At 37.3% G+C, this 18,471-nt stretch overlaps 1 protein-coding gene across 2 annotated transcripts in view; it reads right to left on the bottom strand.

The window, feature by feature from the left end:
• The window catches only part of LOC126187413 (exocyst complex component 4), a 282,045-nt gene that overhangs the window by 11,365 nt on the left and 252,209 nt on the right, over positions 1–18,471 (bottom strand). For both annotated transcript variants that reach the window (XM_049928480.1, XM_049928481.1), the window contains one exon: positions 16,377–16,583. In XM_049928480.1, the coding sequence (XP_049784437.1) occupies positions 16,377–16,583 (207 nt within the window). The remainder of the gene's footprint in view (positions 1–16,376; positions 16,584–18,471) is intronic.

The following is an 18,471-nucleotide window of genomic DNA, read 5'->3' as shown; positions in this document are numbered from 1 at the left end:
TGAGACAACATCTACTATGTGAACTGTGCGTGAGGTGTTTGTGTTTTGTCTCAAATAACAATTGGGAACAAGTATGAGAAAATATAGTGTCTCAAGTTTATGTGCATGCACTGTGAATTTAGTTAATATGAAAAAGCAGCAATTATAAAGCAGCTCTCTTTAGTACGGGGTGGAATTTTCTTTGTGAAGTGTTAATATGTTACTGAGAATCACAAATGTGAAATAAATCAGTAAATACTGAAATCTAAGAAAAGCTTCTGTACTACAAATCAGAAACCTTGACTTCTTTTTCTTCCATAGACAATGGAAGAAAAGAGTCTCTAATCTGAAACTCTTATACAGATGAATACAGCATCATACTCCCATAATGACTATTTTGAGTATTATGCAATATCTACTTTTTCCATAGTATTAGAAATGAACTACAGTAACAGTATCCATGGTTAGAAAAGTGCATATTTTAATTCCAAATCTGCAAAAGTGTTTATCTCATAAAAGGTGCAGGAAAGGGAGACATACACACCACTCTATAAGTGCAATGTTTATCCCTACGTATCTTACTGATGAAACATACTTGTGAACAAAAAACTATAAAACAAGTTATTATATAGGAGAATACAACTACTGTGCACATTTATTGTTTTATATTGATGTGGAAAATCATTTCTAGGGATGATGCATGTCTTCAAGGTGGGATGGCAATCACAGTAACTTAGTGACAGTAAGTACCTGCGTGGATGTGAATATATGAGGTCCCTGCACCACAAGCCTACCAGGAGAAGTACAATGTCCTCTGAGCATATAAATGTAACACTAACAACAGTCATCATAAAATTTAAACAAATGAACTATAGTGACTACATAGACATCCCCAGCATACTAACTGGTGATAGTCTTGTTGGATCTGGAACTGGATCATGTCATCACCTAGACACAATATACATAGAGTTCTAGCAAGGTTAGAAAACAGTGTTCTAACCTGAAGATGGCAGCCAGATACACTGCATATTATTTTTATTTATTTTATTTATATACTTGTTCCATAGATCTGTACATGTGAGCAAGTCACTCAGATGTGGAACGTGTCAATGTACATAATAAAATACATAGAATAAAGACATTGTTATAGTATTAACAACAGTGCACAAAAGTCATACTTATTAGCTTAAAAACTAGTCAACATAAATGTGAAGATAGCAGTTTCATATTTAGGGCATTATTGCATCTATTTTAACCTTGAACAGTAATCAAAACTTCCCACTTTGGGTTTAAAAGTGACCCAAAAATGGAAATGAGAAAAACAGGAATTTTTACATTAGGGCATTATTACATTAGTTTAACAGTAAACAGTGTCAAAAAATTTAAAAACATCTTTCCAATCTGGGTTTTACTTATTTCTCTGAAAGAATTCCTCTATTGAATAAAGTGAGGTCTCAAGTAAATAATTTTTCAAGCTACGTTTAAATACTGATATACTACTCCTTATACTTTTGATGCTGTTGGGTAGGGAATTGAAAATTTTTGTTCCAGCGTACTTTACCCCTTTCTGAATAAGTGTCAAGTTCTTTAACTCACAGTGGAAATCCTCTTTTCTTCTGGTGTTATGTTCATGATGTAGGCAATTTGTTTCATACAGAGTGGGGTTATTTATTATGAAGCACATCAGTGAATATATGTACTGAGATGTTGCTGTCAGTATTTCAAGTCGTTTAAAAAGATTTCGACATGAGGTTCGTGGGGGTACATCACAAATGATTCTTATTGCTCTTTTTTGTGCTGTGAGGATTTTCTTTGCAGCAGGTGTATTGCCCCAGAAGATGATGCCATAACACATGACTGAAGATGGTAATGTCATTGAAGCGTGACAAAATTCGTAAAGCAAATGTTGCCGACGTCAGCCGTTTTAGTGTTTGTAGAACGTGATGTTCCCAGTTCAGCCTACTGTCCACGTATACGCCTAGGAATTTTGATAAGTACACTTGCTTTATCATCTGATCATTCTGTGTGATAACTATTTCTTTTGGTTTTTTGTGGGTTGTCTGGAACTGGATAAAATTGTTTTTTTTCAGGTTTATTGAAAAGGAGTTAATACTAAACCAACACAGAACTTCTTTAAGGATATCATTGACCTCGGATTCTAAGTCAGTAGTTGACACATTATCCACCACAATGCTCGTATCATCAGCGAACATTGTAAATTTACACTGCTTATTGATGGATAAAGGCAGGTCATTAACATATATGAGGAACAGTAAGGGCCCAAGCACTGATCCCTGTGGCACTCCATGCTGCACAATTCCCCACCCAGAGTCCACTATATATTGTGATACACTATCTGAAATATCTAGAATAATCTTCTGCTTCCTATTTTCGAGGTACGATTTTAACCAGTTCCCTACAGGTCCTGTAATTCCATAATGACAGGCCTTCTTGAAGAGTATCTGGTGATCTACACAGTCGAATGCCTTTGATAGGTCGCATAAGACACCAATTGGCAGCCTCTTGCTGTTTATAGACTCTAGAACATCATTTGTGATTGAGAAAATTGCGTTATCTATTGAAACTCCCTTTTGAAAACCAAACTGCTGACTGTTAATGATGTTCAGGTCACCAAGGTGTGCCACAATCCTGTTGTACAGAGCTTTTTCTAGGACTTTTGAAAATGTTGTTAATAGAGAGATAGGGCGGTAGTTTGACACATTTGTAGCATCCCCTGCTTTGTACAGGGGCCTGCCAACAGAGTATTTCATTCTGTCTGGAAACACTCCTTGTTGCATGGATGTGTTGCAGATGTCAGACAAAACTTCGGTCACTTCACTACAGCAAGCCTTCAACAGCTTACTTGAAATATCGTCGATACCAGCAGAATGTTTATTTTTCAAAGACTCTATGATTTTTTTGATTTCATTGGCAGTAATGGGAAGCACACTTATTTGACTGAAAGGTTCTGGAAAATTATTTTTCATTATACAGGCAGCTTTATCTACAGAACCATGGCAACCTATCTGTGTTGGGACAGTTAAAAAATGTTGGTTAAAGATTTCAGCAATTTCCTCACTATTAGTTATCTCTGAGTTGTCAACAGTTAAAACAATATTTTTGTCTTTTGTGTAGTTTACAGTCCCTGTTTCTCTCTTTATCACATTCCAGATTGTTTTAATTTTATTTTCAGAATTAGTAATTTCAGATGCTATACACATACTTTTAGAGTTTTTAATTACTTTGGCAAGAATTTTACAGTAGAGTTTATAATGTTTTAGCTGAGCAGGGTTGTTAGAAGTCTTTGATGCTATGTAGAGTTGTCTTTTTCTCTGACAGGAAGCTATGATGCCCTTAGTGAGCCATGGTTTTTCTGCAGACCTAGCAGGTTGGACTCTGTATGACTTTTTTGGAAATACACTTTCAAAGGTACCTGCTATCTCATTTGTGAATAAATTGTATTTTGAATTAGCAGTTTCTGCTAGATAAACAGGTGTCCAGTCAGTATGCTGAAGACATGATCTGAATGTTTGAATAGCTTCCTCACTTATTTTCCTTACTGTTTTCCATCTAAGTGAGGTGTCACTCAGAGGAATTCCCAAGCTGTTGAAAGTAACTCGTTGTCCGTCATGGTCAGACAGACCATTTATAACCATTTCAATATTAATATGGTTGACTTTACTCTGATCAACAAAAACGTTATCAATGAGAGTACTGGAAGAGGTTGTGGTTCTGGTGGGCGAGCTAACCATGGGAACAAGGTTGTATGTGCACATAAGATTTTCAAACTCCACCTTGCAGGGAGAATTAACCAAGAAATCTATGTTAAAATCCCCAACAACTACCATGCCCCTATTTTTTCTACTTAAGTACAACAAAAGAGTATCTAATTGTTTAACAAACACTTTGAAATTACCAGATGGTGGCCTGTAAACTGCCACAACTGTTAATCTGGAGACAGTGTCTGGCACCTCTATAGCACATACTTCAAAATGTAGCTCAAAGCAGAATCTTTGTACATCTATTGCCGTGAACAAGACATTGTTTTTTTTTACATATACAGCTACTCCTCCTTTGTCCATATAGCTCCTGCAATAAGACGTTGCCAAAACATAGTTGGGAATATAAATATCATGTATAGTAGATGATTGCATGACACGGCTTCAATTTGACAAGAATATCACCAAATGAACTATTACTTGAACTATAACTCTGAATGCTTCATTCTATGTATAAACTTGTATGTAGAAGAATATAATAGAGAGAAACATTCCACGTGGGAAAAAATATATCTAAAAACAATGATGATGTGACTTACCAAACGAAAGCGCTGGCAGGTTGATAGACACACAAACAAGCACAAACATACACAAACATACACACAAAATTCAAGCATTTGCAACCAACGCTTGCTTCATCAGGAAAGAGGGAAGGAAAGGGAAAGATGAAAGGATGTGGGTTTTAAGGGAGAGGGTAAGGAGTCATTCCAATCCCAGGAGCAGAAAGACTTACCTTAGGGGGACAAAAGGACAGGTATACACTTGCACACACAAACACATATCCATCTGCACATACACATTTTCAATGTCTGCTTGTGTCTGTGTATGTGCGGATGGGTATGGTGTGTGTGTGTGTGTGTGTGTGTGTGTGTGTGTGTGTGTGTGTGTGTGTGTGTGTGCGCGCGCGCGTATACCTGTCCTTTTTCCCCCCAACGTAAGTCTTTCCGCTCCCTGGATTGGAATGACTCCTTACACTCTCCCTTAAAACCCACATCCTTTCGTCTTTCCCTCTCCTTCCGTCTTTCCTGATGAAGCAACCGTTGGTTGCGAAAGCTTGAATTTTGTGTGTATGTTTGTGTTTGTTTGTGTGTCTATCAACCTACCAGTGCTTTCGTTTGGTAAGTCACATCATCATTGTTTTTAGATATACTTGTATGTAGAAGTTTCAAGATGGACACACTGATTGGATGTTTGATGTTAGCGGAAAGTTATTGTACACAATTATCAACAACATATGGAATTTATATGTGAAATATGTTATTCAAGAAATATGGAGATTGTTGCATTACAGTCCCTTCCAGCAAAAAGAACAATTAGGAGATGAAGTCCATTATTGCCACTACCAAGGTAATCGTAAAATAAAATATGAAGAAAAGCAGAACTATATTATAACTAATTATTGCTGGAGGGAAGTCAGAAACTAAAACAGTGACAAGAACAATTAGTAAATAGAATTATTAGAGAAATACAATCCATTCTGAATGAAGAATTATGCTTGACAACCAAATCAACAATTGATTGACCAGAAGTGGTGCACAAATAAATACATGCACTAAAAGCCAGTTATTAAAAAAGGAGTATATTGCCAATGAACTACAATTAAAATTAAATTAAATTCAATAATATGACACAAAATATTATTAAGATATAAATATTATTAAGTCGGAAGATTTGCAGCTGGCAGCTTTTAAGGGTATTGACTGTTTTCAACGGGTGATTGATGAACTTACCGCAGCTGGCAGTACATGCTGCAGTGTTCTTCAACATCATAACATCATCAAGTTGAGGTGGTATAGCATATTGTAAATAAAATGCTTTGTGCTGAACAACATAGCCCGCAGATTCCATAGAAAAAACTGATGTCAGTGATATAGATCTAAAAATTATACACAGAAGTTCAATGAACCTTCTCGAAAATGGGAATGACTTGTGCTTTTTCCAATTACTTGGTATCCTTCATTGCTCCAATGAGAAGGATAAACTACAACTAGAAGAGGAGAAAGATTGCATAACCTCTGTAGAATGTTACAGGTATCCGAGCTGGTGCAGAATACTTTCTGCTGTTAAGTGATTTTAGTTCATTTTCTATTTCACAATCACTTGTCTCAATATCTGCCACTGCATCATTCATGCAATTGTTGTACAGAAGAATGATATTACAATCTTCCGCAGAGAAACAATTTTGGAAGACCAAATTCAGTATTCTAGTTTTTTTTTTTTTTTTTTTTTTCATCTTCAGTTTCAGTGCCAGTGAATCACTGAATAAATAGTTCTATCTATTTACTAACTTCATGTATGAACAAAACTTCTTGGGATTTTTGGTCAGATTAGCTGTCAAAATTTTCTTTTCAAATTCAATGAACACTTCTTCCATTAGTTAGATAGTTTCATGTTCTAGTGATCATTTGCATGGTAAATCACAATGATGTGGAATTTTACATTCACACTGCAAATTAATTTGTAAATATGGCTATATACTGAATATTTACAAGTTATTTAATTTTATTATTATTATTATTATTTATCTTTTTTTCGATTTTGGCCGTCTAGGGACCGCGTTATTATTATTATTATTATTATTATTATTATTAAATATACATATGTGAGTGAGTGATTACTACCCACCACCTTTTCCACATCAGAACAACTGAAGTTCTATAAAATAGGCAGGTTTCAAAGAGAAACTTCTCAGTTTCTTTTCAAATTTTACTTCGTTGTCTGTCAGACATTTTATATTACTGAGCAAGCTATCAAAAATTTTAGTTGTGGCATTATGCGTTTCTTTTTATGCTAAATACAGTCTTAAAGTGAAGTAATCATCTCATTTTTTTCTTCTGGTATTGTAATTATGTACATCATGGTTCCTTCTGAACCACAGTGTATTATTTACAATAAACTACAAGAAGGAATAAATATACTATGAAGCAGTAGTCAGAGTGCCTAATTCATTAAAAATGTGTCTAAAAGATGATCTGGGGTGAGCACCACATAGTCTTACAGCACATTTTTGCGCAATGGCGACTTCCTTTAAGAAAGATGTGTTACCTCAGAATATTATCCCTTGTGACATCATTGAATAAAAATATGCAAAATATGTTAACTTACTGATTTGTCTCTCTCTCTCTCTCTCTCTCTCTCTCTCTCTCTCTCTCCAAGATATGCAATAATTCTAAGTGCAAATATGGCCAAACTAAGTTGTGTTATATGTTCCAAAATGTGATTTTTCCAGTTTAAATTCACATCAATATGGACACCTAAGAATTTTTAAGTTTCCATCCTATTTATTGTTTCCCCATCATGTGTTACACTTACCACTGGGGTAGTACCTTGACATGTCCAGATCTGAGTATGTTGTAGCTTTTAAAAATTGAGGGTGAGACCATTCGCAGAAAACCAGTCAATGGTACTTTTAAGAACGCCAATATTATGAAAAGGATTTACTGCTACTCACAATACAGTGGAGCTATTGAGTCACACACAGACCCAACAAAAAGACTGCTAAACAAGTAAGCTCTTGGCCAAAAAGCCTTACTCTGGAGTAAACAAAACACACACACACACACACACACACACACACACACACACACACACACACACACACAACTGTAACACACATGACCACTGTGTCTGGTTGCCAATGCCAGACTGGGAGCAATTGAGCATGATGGGAAAAGCAATTTGGGCAGTGGGGATAAGGAGGAGACTGGGGGGGGGGAGGGGTAGGTATAGCAGAGTAGGGGTGAGGGGTTGTAAATTGCTGTTGTGAGAGCTTACAGGGACATGGCGAGGACAAGGCAGGGCAGATATGTGCAGTTGGCAGGTTAAACGGAGGGGAGGTATGGAGGGGAGGAGCAGAGGGGGAGAAGGGGGGAGGGTGGGGCAGGACAGAAAAGGAGAGAAGTAGAGGATGGGAAAGATGACTGTGGGTTTGTTGATGTGATAGAAGGCGGTGTAGTGTTGGAATGGGAGCAGGGAAGGGGACAGGTGGGTGAAGGACAGGAACAAACAGAACAAACAAAAGTTGAGGCCACAGACTGTTCCCGCAGCAGCACTTTATGTCCCCCACCCCTACCCTACTATTCTTCCCCCTCTCTCCTCACAGTTGCTCGCAGTCTGGCCTCAGCACTCAGAGACAGTGGAAAGGTGTGTGTGTGTGTGTGTGTGTGTGTGTGTGTGTGTGTGTGTGTGTGTGTATGTGTGTTTGTGTGTGTGTGTGTTTGTGTGTGTGTGTGTGTGTGTGTGTTTTGTCTAATCCAGAAGGAGCCCCTTTGTCTGAAAAATTACTTGTTTAGCAGTCTTTTTGTTGCGCTTGTCAGTCTCCACTATACGGTGAGTAGCGATCTATCCTTTTCATAATATTGTCAATACTCCATCTCGATGCTTTTAAGAACATTGTTTACCATTTCTTCTGTTGGTATAGGTATGCTTAAATTGATTACAATACTAGTTTCATATGCAAAAAGAACTAATTCTGCTTGTTGTATGCTAGATCCGTATCATTTCTATAAAGAGGAAAAATAGCAAGCATAAGATTGGGTCTTGGGGAACCACACACATGATTTCACTCCACTCAGAATAACATCCCCTGATTATAGTGCTTGAATTATACCCAGTACTACTTTCTGTAGTCTTTTGGTTAGACACGACTTTAACCACAGGCTGGCTATACCCTCAGTCCCATAACTTGGGAAAATAGTGTGATTCACAGAATCAAATGCCTTAGAGAGGTCACAAAAAGTACCATTTGGCACTATTCAGTTACACTCATTTTGCTTCATTCAGCTTCTGTCAATAAGATTTCAGACCCCCCTTAAAACTGAGACTTCAAGGTTAATAGTGAATACAATTCTGCAGACTATGGTTACATGAGCATGTCAATGAAATGAGAGAAATGCTGTTTATTTTAGTCTTTTTGCCTAAGATCAGGAAGTTTTTATCTTCCTTTTTCATACAGGATCCCTTTCCCTGTCTGTCTTGCCTTACGGAAGTTTGATGCTTGTTGGCTCTACCTGTGAATCCAAGAACCATGTTGGATTCATCACTGGCAGGAGGTATGGTCAGCCTGTTAATGGATGCCTTTACCTAGAAGGAATGTGCTCGGCAGGAAATTGAAAATTATCCTGAGTTAAACATAGTTTGTAATTTATTAGCATTATTTGGCATTTTTGAGATTGTTAGTTTTCTTGCATAAATGGATTTACTGAGGCTTGTATGCACCCATGGATGCTCACTACCACTTGTTTCACAGATGTTTCTAGATCTGCGTTAGGTTTTATTCCAGTCACAAAAGATGATAATGGCTGGGAGAGCGGTGTACTGACCATGCGCCCCTCCATATCAGCATCCAGTGATGCCTATTGGCTGAGGATGACATGATGGTCGATTGGTATTGCTGGGCCTTCCAAGGCCTGTTTGAACAGTGTTTGTGTACTTTAGATAGGTTTTATAATACTTGAAAATTTGTTGTACAGTTTTATCCCCAAGCTATATATTTTATTATGACATCTGTTAGTGTTTGTAGACATGACATGAATATTATCTTCCTGCCTTGTCTTGGGCAATGAATTGTGAATGTATGTATATATATATATATATATATGTGTGTGTGTGTGTGTGTGTGTGTGTGTGTGTTTTCTCCATTTATTAATCTTACATTTCTTGACAAACAGTTATGTTCCCAAGATGTACTTGAAAGGTAATGAAGGTATGTTCAGCTTTTTCACGTGAGGTCTGCATGAACAAAATTATTGCAACAATTACATTTTTCACGTATTTGTTACCATTTTGATGTGTTTTATAAGTTAGCTGATTTTACATATAGTATTGGGTGTGTGTTACTTTACATTTCTTACTTCTGTTAATTTTCTGTATTTACACTGCAGAGGCAGAAGTTTGCACACAATATCCCACGGATGTATAAACTGCTACATAAATGATCAACACACAAAATCATACATTCCAATACATATTGAACACACATTCAAAAGTTTAATGGAATATATTAAATTCTCTATAGTTGTGAAAAAGATTAATATAATAAAGGTATTAGAAATTTTTATAAATCATAAGAAATCACAAGAAAAAAGTCTTGAAGATGAAAGTTAACAGTTACCCATCTATTTCTTCAAGTCACATTTAATTTATGAACTATACCAGAGAGAGAGAGAGAGAGAGAGAGAGAGAGAGAGAGAGAGAGGAAAAAAAAACTAATATAATAGAAAAAAACATAAGGTGAAGTCTTATTGTTTGTAAATTTTTTTTTATATTTAAGAACTGCAGTTATAAGGGGAATTTTTGGTGCAAATTAAAATGCATTTAACAGATTACTTTCTGAATCACAGGACTCTGTGATAAGCAATACAGTCCCAATATCTTTTTAATCTGATATTAAAAAAAGCAGTGTGTGTGTGTGTGTGTGTGTGTGTGTGTGTGTGGGCGCGCATGTGCGAGAAGGGAGGCAGTACCTATAAGTAGATCAGTGATTACGTATATCTTTGCCCAGCAATTTTCTGAAATATCAAAATTTTCATAAATTATTCAATTAGCGTGCAAATCAAATCTCCAAAGATGATTGCAGTGAAACTATGCATAACAACAACACCACACACGTAGACACACACACACACACACACACACACACACACACACACACACACACACACACACCATATTTAAGGTCATAACGTATTATTGTGCAAGAATGATTTTCATAGTCTGCTTTTGTCAAGAACAAGGGTGAGTATTTTATTTATTTATTTGTTTTTATTTACACACCAAGTTCTGCAGGACCAAATTGAGGAACAAATCTCCAAGGTCATGGAACGTGTCAGTACATGAAATTACAACATAAAAGTAATAACAGATAAAAATAAATGTTTATGAACCTGAAAAAGTCAGTCCATAAGTTTAAGTAAACGCAATCAACAATACAACAAGAATCAGCTAAATTTCTCAAGGAACTCTTCGACACAATAGAAGGAGTGACCCATGAGGAAACTCTAAAGTTTTGATTTGAAAGTGCATGGATTACAGCTAAGATTTTCGAATTTGAGTGGTAGCTTATTGAAAATGGATGCAGCAGTATACTGCACACCTACCTGCACAAGAGTTAAGGAAGTCTGATTCAAATGCAGGTTTGATTTCTATCGAGTATTAACCGAGTGAAAGCTGCATATTCTTGGGAATAAGATAATATTGTTAATAAGAAATGACAGTAAGGAATATATATATTGAGAGGCCAATGTCAAAATACTGAGACAGGTGAACAGGGGTCGACAAGAGGTTCGTGAACTTACACCACTTACTGCCCAAACCTCCAGTTTCTGAGCCAAAAATACCCTTTTAGAATGGGAAGAGTTACCCCAAAATATAATACCATATGACATAAGCGAATGAAAATAAGCAAAGTAGAGTAATTTTCGTGTCGAATGATCACTCACTTCAGATACTGTTTGAATAGTAAAAATGGCAGTATTAGGTCTGTGAACAAGATCCTGAACATGGGCTTTCCACGACAGCTTAATATCTATCTGAACACCTAGAAATTTGAACTGTTCAGTTTCACTAATCACATGCCCGTTCTGTGAAATTAAAATGTCAGGTTTTGTTAAATTCTGTGCTGTCGTTGTGGTCTTCAGTCCAGAGACTGGTTTGATGCAGCTCACCCTGCTACTCTATCCTGTGCAAGGTTCTTCATCTCCCAGTACCTACTGCAACTTACATCCTTCTGAATCTGTTTAGTGTATTCATCTCTTGGTCTCCCTCTGCGATTTTTACCCTCCACGCTGCCTTCCAATACTAAATTGGTGATCCCTTGATGCCTCAGAATATGCCCTACCAACCGATTTCTTCTTCTAGTCAAGTTGTGCCACAAATCTCTCTTCTCTCCAATTCTAGTCAATACCTCCTCATTAGTTATGTGATCTACCCATCTAATCTTCAGCATTCTTCTGTAGCACCACATTTTGAAACCTTCTATTCTCTTCTTGTCCAAACTATTTATCGTCCATGTTTCACTTCCATAAATGGCTACACTCCATACAAATACTTTCAGAAACGACTTCCTGACACTTAAATCTATACTCGATGTTAACAAATTTCTCTTCTTAAGAAACTCTTTCCTTGCCATTGCCAGTCTACATTTTATATCCTCTCTACTTCGACCATCATCAGTTATTTTGCTCCCCAAATAGCAATACTCCTTTACTACTTTAAGTGTCTCATTTCCTAATCTAATTCCTGCAGCATCACCTGATTTAATTCGACTACATTCCATTATTCTCATTTTGCTTCGGTTGATGTTCATCTTATATCCTCCTTTCAAGACACTGTCCATTCCGTTCAGCTGCTCTTCCAGGTCCTTTGCTGTCTCTGACAGAAATACAATGTCACTGGCGAACCTCAAAGTTTTTATTTCTTCTCCATGGATTTTAATTCCTACTCCAAATTTTTCTTTTGTTTCCTTTACTGCTTGCTCAATATACAGATTGAATAACATCGGGGAGAGGCTACAACCCTGTCTCACTCCCTTTGCAACCACTGCTTCCCTTTCATGTCCCTCGACTCTTATAACTGCCATTTTGTTTCTGTACAAATTGTAAATAGCCTTTCGCTCCCTGTATTTTACCCCTGCCACCTTCAGAATTTGAAAGAGAGTATTCCAGTCAACATTGTCAAAAGCTTTCTCAAAGTCTACAAATGCTAGAAATGCCTTTCCTTAATCTATTTTCTAAGATAAGTCATAGGGTCAGTATTGCCTCATGTGTTTCAACATTTCTACGCAATCCAAACTGATCTTCCCCGCGCCCGGCTTCTACCCGTTTTCCCATTCATCTGTAAAGAATTAATGTTAATATTTTGCAGCAGTGACTTATTAAGCTGATAGTTCGGTAATTTTCGCATCTGTCAACAAATGCTTTCTTTTGGATTGGAATCATCATGTTGTTCTTGACGTCTGAGGGTATTTTGCCTGTCTCATACATCTTGCTAACCAGATGGTAGAGTTTTGTCAGGACTGACTCTCCAAAGGCTGTCACTAGTTCTAATGGAATGTTGTCTACTCCCGGGGCCTTGTTTCGACTCAGGTCTTTCAGTGCTCTGTCAAACTCTTCACGCAGTATCATATCTCCCATTTCATCTTCATCTACATTCTCTTCCATTTCTATAATATTGTCCTTAAGAACATCGCCCTTGTATAGACCCCCTATCTACTCCTTCCACCTTTCTGCTTTTCCTTCTTTGCTTAGAACTGGGTTTCCATCTGAGCTCTTGATATTCATGCAAGTGGTTCTCTTTTCTCCAAAGGTCTCTCTAATTTTCCTGTGGGCAGTATCTATCTTACCCCTAGTGAGATAAGCCTCTACATCCTTACATTTGTCCTCTAGCCATCCCTGCTTAGCCATTTTGCACTTCGTGTCATCTCATTTTTGAGACGTTTGTATTCATTTTTGCCTGCTTCATTTACTGCATTTTTATATTTTCTCCTTTCATCAATTAAATTCAACATCTCTACTGTTACCCAAGGATTTCTATTAGTCCTCATCTTTTTACCTACTTGATCCTCTGCTACCTTCACTATTTCATCTCTCAAAGCTAACCATTCTTCTTCTACTGTATTTCTTTCCCCCATTCTTGTCAATCATTCCCTAATGCTCTCCCTGATGCTCTCTATAACCTCTGGTTCCTTCAGTTTACCCAGGTCCCATCTTCTCAAATTCCTACCTTTTTGCAGTTTCTTCAGTTTTAATCTACAGTTCATAACCAATAGATTGTGGTCAGAGTCCACATCTGCCCCTGGAAATGTCTTACAATTTAAAACCTGGCTCCTGCATCTCTGTCTTAGCATTATATAATCTATCTGAAACCTGTCAGTATCTCCAGGCATCTTCCATGTATACAACCTTGTTTCATGATTCTTGAAGCAAGTGTTAGCTATGATTAAGTTATGCTCTGTGCAAAATTCTACCAGGTGGGTTCCTCATTCATTTTTTCATAATGGTCCAACTTCTGGAGCAATATTTTGTGATCAACATCTACCGTATCTTCCTTCGCCGTCGGCGTTGTCGTTGTTACCGTGAGACACCGTTATACCAAGAGGAAAGGCGCGTCGATCTTAGAGCATGAGATATGATGACCTTAAGCCATTGACAACACACAACGGTCACGGTAGCACCTGATTCCAGAATAGCTGCAGTAGCTAAGATCTACGAACTATCCCCTGTTGACCAGGTCCCCAAACTTAACTCGTAACGAGGTCCCTTCAAAGCAAATTGTCATAACGATCGTCTATAAAGGCTTCGTACAACGAGAAGAAATGTTACGGTTGATGGAATAATAACAGATACGACCAAACTGTCTTGTCTCTTCTGCTTTATTTAATATAACTTCATTCACAGTTTCATTTCGCATTCACCACTCATTCACCGAAACCCTTTGATGAACAGTTTTGGTTGCTTAACACCAACAGTCAATGATAATGATACAGCTTTTCTCCTTTTTATAAATTGAAGCCCGCTCTCCGTGATATAATAAGAAAAAAACCGGTCTCAATACCGCGTCCCTCGTGAGATGCGAATAGACTTATCCCGGAATTGACCGCCCTGTAGGTGTACTCAATTTAATGACCACACTTCGCTGTCCGCTATTTCGCGTAACTGAATGTCCATTTGTTAGTCTGATTATACAATGTAGCTATTTAAAATTCGCCCCTATATTTTTCACAACGCACAATTAGCACTTCATTACTTATTTGTTTTTTTTTTCTAAGAGTAAACGGAAAAAAAGATGCCGTGTAATCGGCTTAGTCGACATAAAGCAAAACATCTTAATATGCCCAATTTCACCTCTTCTTATAGGATCGGCTACCTTACTCATTAATTTACTACATATTGTTTCCAATAACACTAAACAGGTATCCCCGTTATATTTTAATTGTATTCAAAAGCATGTTACTACTATTATGACCAACCAAATCGTCACAAATCGCACGGCGTGCGTTTTTAATGATAACTTTACGCTATTCAATTTCCGTTACAGCTATCTTGACTCGTAATGTTACAAACACAATCAAATGCCTTAGTTAAATCAAAAAATATGCCAAGTGTTCAAAACCTTTTGTTTAACCCATCCAGTGCCTCACAGAGAAAAGAGAATATAGCATTTTCAGTTGTTAAACAACATCTAAAGCCAAACTGTACATTTGATAGCAAATCGTATGATATAAAATGATCAATTATCCTTACATACACAGCGTTTTAAATAGCCTTTGCAAACACTGATGGCATAGAAATAGGTCTAAAATTATCTACATTATCCCTTTTTATAAAGCGGCTTTACTACTGAGTACTTTAGTTGCTCAGGAGACTGACCATTCCTAAAGGAAAAATTACAAATATGGCTAAACACAGGGCTAACATGTGCAGCACAGTACTTTAATATTCTGTGAGACACTCCATCATAACCATGAGAGTCCTTGGTCTTCAGTGATTTAATTACTGACTCAGTCTCCCTCTTGTCTGTATCACAAAGGAGTATTTCAGACATCAATCTCGGAAAAGCATTTGCGAAGAAAGTTATATGATTCCCTGTAGAAACTAATTTTTTTTTAATTCACCAGCAATGCCCAGAAAATGATTGTTATATACTGTACATATATCTGATTTATCAGTAACAGAAATATTTTTACTGTGAACTGACTTTATATTGTCGACCGTGTGCTGCTGACCAAACACTTCCTTCACGACTGACATTATGGGTTTAATTTTATCCTGTGAATTAGCTATTCTATTTGCATACCACATACTCTTTGCCTTCCTAATAACATTTTTAAGCACCTTACAATACTGCTTGATTGTGACTACTTCTAACATTTTGATATAATTCCCGCTTTGTTCTACAAGATATCCTTATCCCACTAGCCAGCCACCCAGGCTGCCTATTACTGCTAATACCTCATTTAGAATGTTCTAATGGAAAGCAACTTTCAAAGAGCAAGAGAAATGTGTTAAGGAAAGCATTGTATTTATCATCTATGTTATCAGCACTATAAACATCCTGCCACTCTTGTTCCTTGACAAGTTTTAAAAAACTCTCTACTGCTGTTGGGTTAACTTTCCCATGTAGAGTATAATTAAATATGACATATGTTTGAGTATAAAAGCCTTTTAGTGTTAAAATTTGTGCATCATAGTCTGAAAGGCCATTCACGCTTTTACTAACAGAATGCCCATCTAATAATGAAGAATGAATAAAAATATTGTCTATAGCTGTGCTACTGTTCCCTGCACCTTAGTTGCAAAAAACACAGTTTGCATCAGATCATATGAATTTAGGAGATCTACCACCATCCTTTTGCTTGCACTATCATATACAAAATTAATATTGAAGTCACCACATATAATTAATTTCTGGTACTTCCTACAAAGTGAATCAAGAACCCTCTCCAGTTCACATCATCATACAATTATTCTCTTTCTTATATATATGAATCCAATGTGATTCGAACATTTTAGTACCACTCTTATTTGATATACATTTGTAACATTTGAACTAGTAAAGTAATAACACAACCAAAAGCAAAGATAAAAATAAATATTTGTAAGCTAAAAGAGATTTGTTTACCTCTGGAGTGAGATAGAAGAGCTCAAAGTAATGTCTTGCATGATCCAATGCTATCTCTCTGGCCATTGTAATGTTGGTGAGAGTCTGTTGCAAAGCAAAAATATTGCGACACATTTTTCGAATTCCGCCTTCGTCAATCTGTCTGATGTACTGTGCAGAGCTGATCAAGATTTTTGCAATCAGGTGTCCCAAACCTTCAAATATATACTGAAAAACATACTCAATTATAAAAAGTGAACTTTCAACAAAATTCATCAAAACTTAAGAATTAATTTTCACTTATTGCTGGAACATTATACTTTTATTTTCTCAGATGTTCTATGGTGCCATCAGAGCCCATACTCATCAGTCATTGATAAGTACCTAAATTAACAATTCACAGTACGCAGACTTAAAAAAGGAATAAGTAATGCAACACAGTAAAGGATCTGTAGTACTGCAGAAACTCCTTATGGGAGTCAGCCACATGGAAGCCTTTCACTGTAAATGTGAAAAGTCTAGAGTTAACAACTAGTATTTTTCAATTTTGCTGGGAACCTATGGACAATATAGTGGAATAACCATGCACATTTCACTGTACAAATGTTAAGGAATGCACATCATTTTCTGTCTCATTCACTTTGTGCGTGGTGTATTTTCATTTAAATGAGTACATATTATTAACAAATCACACATACACAGAAGCCACTATTAAAACTACAAGATTTTTTAAGCAAAAGCCTGCATGAAAGAAAGGATAGTAGGATGGAAGATGTGGGTTTAGTGTCCCATCTACACTAAGGACATTAGAGATCAAACACAAGCTGGGATTGGAGGAAGAATTCAGCTGTGTGCTTTTCAAAGGGACAATCTGACCATTTGCTTTTGACAATTTAGGAAAATCACAAACCTAATTTTGAATATCTGGACAGGGACTTGCATAGTCATCATCTCGAAGAGAAGCCAAGTGCATTAACTACTCTGTCACTTGCCCAGACTAACCGGATGTCAGTCATTTCATAAACCTATTTTATTGAAAACTTTGGTATGATTTTAAACTTCATACATGATGCATACTCCATACATGTTATTTACTGTGTGCTCCACAGCTAATACATTTTCTTTGTATTCTCTCTACAAATACTTTGACACATTACAGGTTCAGTCACTTACAGGGATACCTATAGTAAATGTACGGTTTCCAAATAAATATTATTAGGTTGATTTTTTAAAGAGAAGAATAACTTTAATTTATACCAAATTGAAAGTTAATTACCTTATATACAAACAATGGAAAATCCAGGATGGAATGTAACAATATTATGAAGAGGAAATTTGCTATTCACCATATAATGGAGTTGCTAAGTTGCAGACAGGCACAACAAAACGGCTCACAATCAAAGTTTTTGGCCATTACGGCCTTCGCCAGCAATAGAGCGCGCGCACGCACACACACACACACACACACACACACACACACACACACACACACAAACTCAACACATGACTACTGTCTCAGGCAACTGAAACTACACTGCGAGCAGCAGCACCAGTGCATGATGGGAGTGGTGACTGTGTGGGGGTAAGGAGGGGCTGGGGTGGGGTGGGAAGGGGGAGGGACAGTATGCTGGGGATGGCAGACAGTGAAGTGCTGCAGATTAGATGGAGGGCAGGCGGGAGAGGGGGGGGGGGGGGTAGTGGAAAAGGAGAGAAATAGAAAGACTGTGTATGATGGTGGAATGATGGCTGCGTAGTGCTGGAATGTGAACAGGAAAGGTGTTGGATGGGTGAGGACAGTGACTAATGAAGGTTGAGGCCAAGAGGGTTATGGGAATGTAGGATGTATTGCAAGGGAAGTTCCCACCAAGTTCCAGCTGGTGTTGGTGGGAAGGATCCACAGGCTCTGAAGCAGTCATTGAAATGACGGATATCATGTTTGACAGCATGTTCAGCAACAGGGTGATCCACTTGTTTCTTGGCCACAGTATGTCGGTGGCCATTCATGCAGATAGACAGCTTGTTGGTTGTCATGTCCACATAGAATGTAACACAGTGGTTGCAGCTTAGCTTGTAGACCACATGACTGGCTTCACAGGTAGCCCTGCCTTTGATAGGA

Source organism: Schistocerca cancellata, chromosome 5 (genome assembly GCF_023864275.1).
Source record: "Schistocerca cancellata isolate TAMUIC-IGC-003103 chromosome 5, iqSchCanc2.1, whole genome shotgun sequence".
NCBI lineage: Eukaryota > Metazoa > Arthropoda > Insecta > Orthoptera > Acrididae > Schistocerca > Schistocerca cancellata.
The sequence above is the reverse complement of the archived record's forward strand: the minus strand, read 5'-3'. Positions and strand labels throughout refer to the sequence as shown.